The sequence below is a fragment of the Sinocyclocheilus rhinocerous genome, unplaced genomic scaffold (assembly GCF_001515625.1).
Source record: "Sinocyclocheilus rhinocerous isolate Xijiao unplaced genomic scaffold, SAMN03320098_v1.1 scaffold116, whole genome shotgun sequence".
Lineage (NCBI taxonomy): Eukaryota > Metazoa > Chordata > Actinopteri > Cypriniformes > Cyprinidae > Sinocyclocheilus > Sinocyclocheilus rhinocerous.
This window is the reverse complement of record NW_015649590.1, coordinates 11192-22353: the sequence shown is the minus strand read 5'-3', so window position 1 is coordinate 22353 and position 11162 is coordinate 11192. Positions and strand designations below refer to the sequence as shown.

Here is an 11162-nt window from a genome sequence, read left to right as displayed (position 1 = left end):
ATATACATATATTTAATATATAAACGTAACATATTTTTCTGAAATATATATACATGTATGTGTGTATTTGTATACGCATAATAAATATACACAGTACACACATATATTATGTAAACAAAAACTTTTATTTTGGATGCGATTAATCGTTTGACAGCACTAATATATATATATATTTAATCCATCCTTTTTTATAATTGGACAAATGAGGAATATATTATTATTTATAAATATGATGCATAACATAATATTGTTATATTAATATAAATATAATTTTATAATTATTAGTTTTTATATAGTACATTTATAACTTATAATAGTGATAATGTAATTATAAAATGAACTTTAATGAAGACTATACCAAATTAATACTGAATACAAAAAAAATATAAACATTTATGAAAAAAGTATCTCACATTATTACGGATGAATCAAAAATCATATATGTGTAAACTGATATACAATGCATATATGGAGACAGATCAGCCTCAAAAATAACACATTTGCAAAACAAAATTCATAAATGCACAGCACAATTTACATTTACAAAATCCGATTCGTAAATTCAAAACACAATTCATAAATACACAAGTAAAAGCATAAATATTTCCCCAAATGCTCACACAAATGCATCTTACCTAAATAAATTTAAAATGTTTACACAAATATGAGATGGTTGGGTTTTTGCGTTAGTTATGTTATTTGTGTTTATGTTCAAGTTAGTTCGGGTGGGTTTGGTTCATTTACTGCCTTGTTATAAAAAGTGTGTCTGTCACCGTCATGGAGAGAGATGTGTAGGGGAGGCACTTGGCGATATGGCCTTGAATGTATATGTTCTTATTCTGTGTTTAGAATAAAAGGAGAAAGATGACGGTACTGTCTCCTGCTGGATTGTTCTGTGTGTGCGCGCTTCTGTTCACCGAGGCACTCAGGGTTTTGCGGTGTATGAGACGCGAATGTTCGCACTCTCCAGTAACCAAAGTTAAAATTCTCGACGTGTAGACGCTAGCAACCTATTAGCAATTAGCTTAGCAACAGTTTAGTAGCTTAGCTAAGCTCCAGTTAGCCCCACGTGGATTTTGTAAATGCAAATTGTGCTGTGCATTTATGAATTTTGTTTTGCAAATGTGTTATTTTTGAGGCTGATCTGTCTCCATATGCATACAATATCAACAATCTTTTACTATTTATAAATATTATGCATTATATATATAATATTTTTATATTAATATAATAAAATATAATCAATCCATACTTTTTTATAATGTAATGCAAATTATAAAAATTATGAAACGTAATAATTTTATATATTGTTACCTCCTGAGTGTTTGAATCTCTTGATTAAACTGAGTCTTGAGATCTTCAAGTGAGCTGCCGTCCAACTACAACATATCAGAAATTAAATCTGAGTATTATGTGCTGAAAGACACTTTAGAAGTTAATTCACATCATATTTACTGTCTGCATTCATTCAAATGCAGAATATAGGTGGCAGACACATGAGAGCTGTCGACTTTCTCAGTTACTTAGAGTAAGTAAAACAGTATTTCCGAGCGCTGCTGACTCACAGGGTTGAGTTTTTTCACAGCTACGTCTGTGCCGCCGCACACAGAGCCTCTGAACACGACGCCAAAGCCGCCGGCGCCCAGCAAACACCCGCCGTGCTTCACGGGCCGCTCGTCCCAGCCGCTCGTCATGACCGTCAGCTCGCGGTGCGTGAACGTGTAGAAACCTGCTGGAGAGAGGTGGCTGATGGGTAACCGCTGTCTGAACTCATGGTACACTGCCACTGAAAAACTGATTTGTTTGTTTGGTCCGAGGGATTCTGTATTTGGCACATGTAAACATTGGCACATTCTTTACTTGCATAAAAAAAAAAGTTTGGGATCGGTAGGATTTTTAAAGAAGTTTCTTCTGCGTATCAAGGCTGCGTTTAATCAGAAAGTCAGAAAGAGTTTGCACATACAAGGAATTTGTTATAGTGTCACAAGCTTCCAGTACACAGAGACAACAACAACACACAGATAATACAAATAAGGTGTGAATAAAATACTAGAGCCCGACCGATATGGGTTTTTTAGGGCCGATACCGATACCGATATTAGGGGTTTAAAAAAGGCCGATACCGATATATCGGCCGATATTCTTTGCTGGACAAACTAAGTAATTACTCCATTTCAAGCATTTTATCTGCATTATATGTTCTGTAAAAAAAAATTTCATATCGGCGGCATATCGGCATATTCGCCGATACCGATATATCGGCGACAGGCTCATATCGGCCGATAATATCGGCAAAACGATATATCGGTCGGGCTCTATAAAATACACATGCATAAATATAAATAAACCACAAAAAAGAATAAATTGCACGTACAGGTGTGCTATAGATAGAATAGGAATAGAAAAAAAACAAAAAAAAAAAAACTGTGAAATATTATTGCAATTTAAAACAATAGTTTTCTATTTTAATAACTGTTAAAATGTAATTTATTTCTGTGATCAAAGCTAAATTTAAGGCATCATAACTCTTCTTCAGTCTTCAGTGTCACGTGATTATTTAGAAATCATTCTAATATGCTGATTTATCAGAATTATCAGATTTATGCATCACAGGCTCCAAAAAAATATGAAGCAGCACAACTGTCTTCAACATTGATGATAATCAGAAATGTTTCTTGAGCAGCATATTAGAATGATTTAAATAAAGTCAGAATTGCGAGTTATAAAGTCCAGTTCTAAGGGGAAAAAAACACTTTTACATCTCGCAATTCTGAGAATAAAAGTTGCGAGTTTGTATCCTGAGATGTAAACTCACGATTGTGAGATAAAAAGTCGCAATTACCTTTTTTATTTTTTTTATTCAGTGGCTATTTCATTCATACTATAGTGTCCTGCACCCGCTAGTAAAAAGATATCACAAATGCTATCTGGTGTGTGAATAATGGTTGGTTTGACTGTACTGTACGTGTCAGGTACCTTCTTCAGTGGCGCTCCAGGTGTTCTCCTCCGGCCCGGAGCTGCTGTCCGGCTCCATCACCACGGGTCTGCTGACAGGTTTGGTGATCATCTCAGGACGCATGCACGCCTGCAGACACGCCTCGGACGGACGCTCCGCTGCTTCACACTGCAGTGTGCTGACCGACGCGCCGGAGGAGCCTGGTGTCAAACATCAGCACGACACTGAGAACTACAGACCTTACTGAGATCATCCCATAAAGCACAGCAAATCAAATCTTATTTATATAGCACAAATAAAAACAACAGTAGTTGACCATTGTGCTGTACAGAAAGACAAAGGATAAATGTGACCCTGGAGCACAAAACCAGTTATAAGGGTCAATTTCTCGAAATTGAGATTTATGCATCATCTGAAAGATGAATAAATAGCTTTCCATTGATGTATGGTTTGTTAGGATCGGACAATATTTGGCTGAGATACAACTATTTGAAAATCTGGAATCTGAGGGTGCAAAAAAATCTAAATATTGAGAAAATCATCTTTAAAGTTGTCCAAATGAAGTTCTTAGCAATGCATATTACTAATCAAAAATTAAGTTTTGATATATTTACGGTAGGAGATTTACAAAATATCTTCATGGAACATGATCTTTACTTAATATCCTAATGATTTTTGGCATAAAAGAAAAATCTATAATTTTGACCAATACAATGTATTGTTGGCTATTGCTACAAATATACCCCAGCGACTTAAGACTGCTTTTGTGCTCCAGGGACACATATTTCTAAAAAAAGAGACATAAAAGAATAAAAAGACAGCAAAGCAATGACAAGAGGAGTTAACATCAAAACCCCCCAAAATTCGACTTTAAAAATCAAAGACAGTTGTAAGCCTGAGAGAAAAGGTACGTTTTTAACTTGGATTTAAATTCAGACTCTGTGGAAATGAATCTTATAGCTAGCGGGAGACTATTCCACAATTTTGTGCCAGCAACAAAACAGATCAAGGTAAAGTGATGCTGGAGTACCTGCAGAGGCGCGGCAGCTGCTGTGATCGGGCAGCAGGACGCTGACGGCGGCGAGCAGCTGGTGACGGAGCAGAATCTCCACCAGATCTCCAACAGTGCAGTCTGTGGTTCCCCAGTCGAACAGCATCTCCATCGTGGGACTCTTTCCCTGCAGAACCACCGCTTCAAACCTCCTGAAAACACACAGAAGACAGTGAGCAGCCGCCTAGCAACCACGCAGAACACCCTAGCAACCGCACAGAACACCCTAGCAACCACGCAGAACACCCTAGCAACAGCACAGAACACCCTAGCAACGCACAGAACACCCTAGCAACAGCACAGAACACCCTAGCAACCACACAGAACACCCTAGCAACCACGCAGAACACCCTAGCAACCGCGCAGAACACCCTAGCAACCACGCAGAACACCCTAGCAACCACACAGAACACCCTAGCAACCGCACAACAAAATAAATACATGAAATTTTCAAATTTAAGTACTAAAATTGCTACAACTAAAATTTAAATAAATATTTTAAAAATACAATAAAATAAAATATTTTTTAAGTGTATATAAAAGTATGTACTTTATATATAATTTATTACAAATATTGTATATTATATAAAATACTTTTATTAGTGATAAATTATTTACATTATTTTATATTTTCTTTATTATACACACACACACACACACACACACACATATATATATATATGTGTGTGTGTGTGTGTGAGTGTGTGTGTGTGTGTATATATACAACACTGCATTTACGATTTCTGATAAATCAACAATAAAATAAAAACAATGACAAAAACTTAAACTAAAACTGAAATGAAAACTGAATATCAAGATAAACGTAATTCAAATTATTAATAAACAATATAATAGTATACAGACAAATAATAGCATATGAAAATATCAGAACAATCAATAGAACGATAGAACGAACTGAACTAATTTGGTAACTGAAATAACAATTCAACAATTATTATAATAACAAATAATTATTATTATAAAAACGCTTTTGTTTTAAAATAAAATGTTAAATTCAAATGAAAAATGTTGGCTTAGCAACTAACTGAAATAAATAAGGTTATTCGGAAGTGCTAAAAAAATAAATACAAAAAAATGAAAGAAAAATAGTGATTGAAAACAAAATGACAAAAGTACTAAAACAAACTACAATGAAAATGAAAGCTGAAAATATAAAATGAAGGCTACTTCAAAATATTACAAAGTAATAATTATATATATATTTTATAATAATTATATATATATATATATATATATAAAAATAATACAAGTGTATTTGTATTATTATTATTTATTTTTTTTGAAGGTTTACTTCATTGTTTAGCCTTATTAGATTTTTATTATTATTATTTCTAACGCTGCGTTTAATGTATGTTTCTCTCGCGCATCACCGGATGTGCTGCTGCGAGTAGCGCGGTTCTCCGGAGGCTCCGCTGATGTCCGTCGCGACGCTCCTCCAGGCGTGCTGCGGGTCCAGCAGGTCTGACAGGGCTCTCAGCGCGGAGAACCGGAGCTTCCGGACCGGGGTGTCCCGCGTCACGTCGCACATGATCCGTTATCAGCGTCTATCCTTCGCAAATCACGCTCAGATCTCCCGAAGGTCTCTCTCATCTACAGATCAAGGAACTTCCTTGGTCTGTTGTCATTTCCCCTTCCTACAACATCCGCTTTAAACTGAAACTAAATGGGATTACAACTAATATAGGGATGTCTACGCAAGCACCAGGCGTCAAAAGTCAGTTTTATACATTAAAAAGTGCGTTTTTACTGTAGAGATACAATACAATCGGCTACAAGTCGTGGAAAGTTGTTATTCCTGCAGAGGGCGCTGAACGCGGTGTCTTGCAGTCGACTGTGATTGGTTCTGTCCGACCCGCGCTGAGAAAAGTAACAGGTGTCACGTGACACCGCACGACTCAGTTTCGTGCTGATTTTATTTCTCACCAATATTTTTCTTTTCCTTTTCTTCACCTTAATACATGTACATCTTTATTTTATGTTGTGAGTCATTATTATAATTAATTAATTCGACCGCGCTCACAGTAATGATTGACAAGCAACGTGACTATATCGGTGACGTTTAAAGGCGGGTAAATGTGGAATCAACCAGCGCTTGTTGTAAAAGTAAAAATATAAGTAAATACATGTAGATTTTGTGTTCAGAATGTCTGCCCATCAAAAAGTAATAAGTCTCTTTTATTTAATGTCCATAACTCGAAATATTTGTGGATTTGAGAGGAATTTTCAGGTGTGTCCTCGTGCTGCCTACTTTAATCACCTGTTTAATTATTTTTATATGTATTTAAACAAGAATTTGTGTATTTATACAGACATTTATTTATTTATTTGCATATTTATTTATTTATTTGTGTATTTATTTATTGTTTTTGCAGGTTTCGTCCTCCATATGCCTGTGGCGTTCAATCTTCCAAAATATGTCAATCAAAACTTTGGATATATTGCAAAGACAAAGTTTAACTCTTCTAAATGGTAAGATAAATGTTTATGTTTCTGGCCGCCGTGCCCAAATTGTGCTCCCTTACAACGAGACTGTATTATTTAAGATGATTTAATACCGAGGAATGAATGAATAATGTTGATATGTTAGTTTTCTCAGCGCTTGTCAAAAATCGACCAATCACAGTCCGCTATGAATATTTAAGATGATAATCATTATAACTTTTATAATTATCATTATTTATATTATTACTTTTTTTTTTACATTCGTTCTTATTTTTCATTTTATGACTTTTAAATATTTTATTATTATTATTATTAATAGAATTAAACCGTTGTAGTGAAACCAACAGGAGACCGTTGCAGTGTATATAGCCTACTGTACCGCTAGGTGGCGCAAATGAATTGAGTTTCCTGGTTTAAGTCTTTCAAAATGAGAAAACTGATGTACAAACGTGCAATTACTGGTTCAGTGGGGTTTGAGAGCCTGAGAGAAATCGGGTTTATTTCCATTTACTATTAATTTTAGGATTTTTGAATAATTTTAAACAGAAACATTAAGGTGTAAACTGAAGTAGTAGTTTTTTTTTTTTACACCGTTATTTATATAGCGCTTTTTACAATGCAGATTGCGTCAAAGCAGCTTTACAGTGTTAGTATTAAGTACAGGTCTTGTTTATAACAGTTCCAGTGCGAATTGATGCTCTGATAATAAATATGCCTGTAATATAATTTGAAATGAAAAATATTGCAATAAATCAGACAAGTGCAAAGTCATTTTAACAAATGCTCTTACACTTTTAAGAGTTAAGAGGATTTAAAGTGAGTTGCATGCATTTAATGAATCATTCAGATTAATTTGTACGAGACAGTGTTATAGTCATTTGCTTGGAAAGAGTATTCGTGCTTTTTGATTATTTATTCATTGTGCTTTCAAGCTCCAGAAGCATTGAAGAACCTTTGCTTTTAAGAGTGAAGATGCTCTTTTGTGCCGAAAGTCTTTGTTTTCATTTGAACCCAGCTTGAGTGCATGAGATTCTCCTGTTCTTCTCTCTGACAGATGCACACAGGGTTATGCATGGAGGATATTCTCTCGTTCTATCTGTAGTCTTCAGACTGGATGCCAAAAACATCCGCCGGTTTCATTGAGAAATCCTGCAGAAGAACCCAAAAAACAGGATGCACCCTGAATCGTGACCTGCTTTGTGTGTCACGTATGATTCAGGCGTACACAAGCTGGAGTGTTTGCTTTAACACGGAGACATCCGCAGTGGCCCATTTACTCAAGACACCTGGCTTTAGCGCATTAGAGGATGTTTAATACACATCTGTCGCTGTGTGTTATGTAGTTTTAATGTACACACCACTCCAGGGGCTTTCGGCTCGTTTATATCTTTAAACAAATAATTACACGAGCGCATCTGTGCAGAAAAGTAACTGGATTAATCATGTTAGTAGTGTGAAAGAAAGCGCGCTGATGGCATGTTGGACTGAGACGGGCTCCAGGTGCATCTGTGATGTCATTTCCTGTCTGGAAAAGTGAAGTTGAACACCTAGGATGGATTTGTGGATGCTTTTGGGCGTCTTGTAGTAAAAAGAAACAGCCATCAGCCACTAGAGTACCACGGTAAATGTGCTGTGTGTGAATGTGCTGACTTATTTTAATTGAATAGTTTTGATGAACTTTGATGTAGTTTCTCCACCTGTGTATAGGGGGCAGCAGTGAGCTGTAGAAAAATAGGCTTGAAGAAATAGGATTTGTGTATTTTCTGAACATATGTGTGCCACTCACCATCATGATTGCAGGGTGTTGTAGGTGGTTGCAAGGCTTTAACACGGAGACATCCGCAGTGGCCCATTTACTCAAGACACCTGGCTTTAGCGCATTAGAGGATGTTTAATACACATCTGTCGCTGTGTGTTATGTAGTTTTAATGTACACACCACTCCAGGGGCTTTCGGCTCGTTTATATCTTTAAACAAATAATTACACGAGCGCATCTGTGCAGAAAAGTAACTGGATTAATCATGTTAGTAGTGTGAAAGAAAGCGCGCTGATGGCATGTTGGACTGAGACGGGCTCCAGGTGCATCTGTGATGTCATTTCCTGTCTGGAAAAGTGAAGTTGAACACCTAGGATGGATTTGTGGATGCTTTTGGGCGTCTTGTAGTAAAAAGAAACAGCCATCAGCCACTAGAGTACCACGGTAAATGTGCTGTGTGTGAATGTGCTGACTTATTTTAATTGAATAGTTTTGATGAACTTTGATGTAGTTTCTCCACCTGTGTATAGGGGGCAGCAGTGAGCTGTAGAAAAATAGGCTTGAAGAAATAGGATTTGTGTATTTTCTGAACATATGTGTGCCACTCACCATCATGATTGCAGGGTGTTGTAGGTGGTTGCAAGGTTTTTTTTTTTTTTTAAACTTTTTAGCACATCGCTATGCAGTTTCTAGATTATTTTGGGTGTTTGCCAGGACATTTCTAAGGTACGGTGAGAGCTCAGCGCGCTAAACATGCAAACAGAAAAAGCATCAGCAAAACCATGGTTCATTTTTGTAAGGGAAGTTGTAGAAGTTAGTTAGCCAGCTTACATAACGTTTCACAGTTACAGTAATTGTGTGTTTTGTAAGCTTATTTATGGTAATAATATCCCCCCAAAGAAGCTAAGGAATCATATGGCTGTGATCAGGAATAAACAAAAAGCTCACCTTTCTGAGCAGACACTGATAAGCATATCCCAGCCAGGTTTGTCACTTGTTAATGGTTCCCATAAACATGTCCGATGTGGTCTGTGTGTATTTGCAGCGCTTTTCTGTATTTGGTTGTGTGGAGTACCGTATTGGCCCGAATATAAGACGATGGCTAACTTGACAGTCACGACTCATGCAGCTGTAAGGTTTTCTTTTTCTTTTGTTTTTACTCGTGATCTTTACAACACGCATTACATTACGTATTTCATGGCACACTCGTTTTATGCATATTTGGCGCCACCTAGTGTTGTGGGTGTATTATTGACATGTCAAAGTCTAGACCCTGAATATAAGACGACCGTGTTTTTCAGATGTATTTCCAAGAAAAAAATAATCGTCTTATATTCGGGACAATACGGTATTTGCTATGCGGTTTCTTAGCTGCTTTGTGTGTCTGTTATGTTCTATCACGTTGCTATGCAGTTTCGAGTGTATTCTGGGTGGTTTCCAGGGTGTTGCTAAGGATTTTGAAGGGTGTTGCTTTTTTTTGTGTGATTTTTACTTTTTACTTTGCAGTATGTTGTTCTGCAGTGCCCTCGGTTTTTTCTTCTTCTTCAAAATAGATTTGTACATGCTTTAAGTGTCTGTAAAATTCACTACCATGATTCTAGGGCGTTGTAGGTGGTTACCAGGGTGTTGCTAAGGTGTTTTATGTGTGTCCTACTTTTTACAATGTTGCTATGCAGTTTTTAGAGTAGGGGTGTGCGATATGACGATTTTTGTTCGTGGACGATAAAAATGTCTCCACGATTTGCTTTTGAAGAAATATCGTGCAACAGCGCCAGTTCTGGCGCCTCCGGCTCAATATATACTGTACAACGCCACATGCATTCACGATAGAGTTACACTCACGGGACACTGCACTTACTCGCAGTCACAAGTACATTATTTGCATGTGCTTTAAAGCCTTGCCGGTTAAATGTTTTATTCACGCGCTGTTCTGACATGCGCTTCTTCTCAGCACGTACACCCGAAGCGCTCGCACTAAAAAGCCTGTCAAACAGCGCCTGATTACTGGACTAAGTTATATTTTGCACGGATACTGTCAAAACACACAAGGGTTATGTATAGACTCAGTTGGTTATGTCTAAAATGAAAGCACTTTGGTTGGTAGGGAGTTGCTATGCAGTTGCTACGGTACTTTATGCGGTGTTTACTTCTTACAGTGTTCCTCTGCAGTTTCTAGGGTGTTCTGGGTGGTTGCCAGGGTGTTACTATGTGGAGTGCAAAGGTGTTTTGTGTAATTAAATGTTTTTGTTTGTTTGTTTTTTTACATTTTTACCATGTAATTACACAGTTTTCAGGGTATTCTGGGTGTCTGTAAAAAAGAAACATGGATGCCAGCAGGTTAACCTGTTTTGGTTTTGTCAGTGTTTCTCGTAACGTCTGATCTTAATACTGCCGTGTTAGTGAACACTCACGCTATACATTTTGCATTGTTTTGAACTTTGACCCTGACATTTCAGCGTCCCGCAGAGGGTTAATTTGATAAGAACAGAGTAAGAGAGAGAAGGTCGATGTGGAAAAAACCGTATTAAGAGGCCTTGATAAATCTATACCTTGAGTGTTCAGAAAGATCTCCTCAGGCTGATCTTAAGTCAGGGCTAAAGGGCAGCTTCTCACCAGTACTACAGAGCAGGAGCTCAAGGGACTAGTCAGTGAAGCTGATCAAGGCTTAACTTATTCTGTGGGAATCAGAGGGGAGTCAGACTGAACCACTGACCCCTGATTAGACACAAATCACTCCCTCCGGCACTGGCCACTCATTGATTATAATGAAGCTCTTCAGGCCGTTACCCAGGATTCCCTGCTCATGCTGACCACGGTCAGTTCCTCAAAGTGTTTTGATGGACAGATCTGTTCTGATATCAGTCGTACTGAAGCGTCTCTTTGTAATCTAATCCAGAAACCTCAGGAGGTTTTAAACCTCTCCCTCTAGAAGATT

General features: G+C 37.2%; 1 protein-coding gene across 3 annotated transcripts in view; it reads right to left on the bottom strand.

Moving 5' to 3' along the window:
- irak4 (interleukin-1 receptor-associated kinase 4) overlaps positions 1-5811 on the bottom strand; it is a 14665-nt gene extending 8854 nt beyond the window's left edge. For 2 of the 3 annotated variants that reach the window (XM_016515726.1, XM_016515728.1), the window contains exons 1-5: positions 5399-5811; positions 3987-4159; positions 2977-3156; positions 1566-1732; positions 1315-1379 (exon numbers count right to left, since the gene is read on the bottom strand). In XM_016515726.1, coding sequence (XP_016371212.1) covers positions 1315-1379; positions 1566-1732; positions 2977-3156; positions 3987-4159; positions 5399-5556 — 743 coding nt within the window. In that variant the 5' untranslated portion in view covers positions 5557-5811. The remainder of the gene's footprint in view (positions 1-1314; positions 1380-1565; positions 1733-2976; positions 3157-3986; positions 4160-5398) is intronic. The other variant, XM_016515727.1, reaches the window with a different exon arrangement.
- Positions 5812-11162: the final 5351 nt, after the last annotated feature.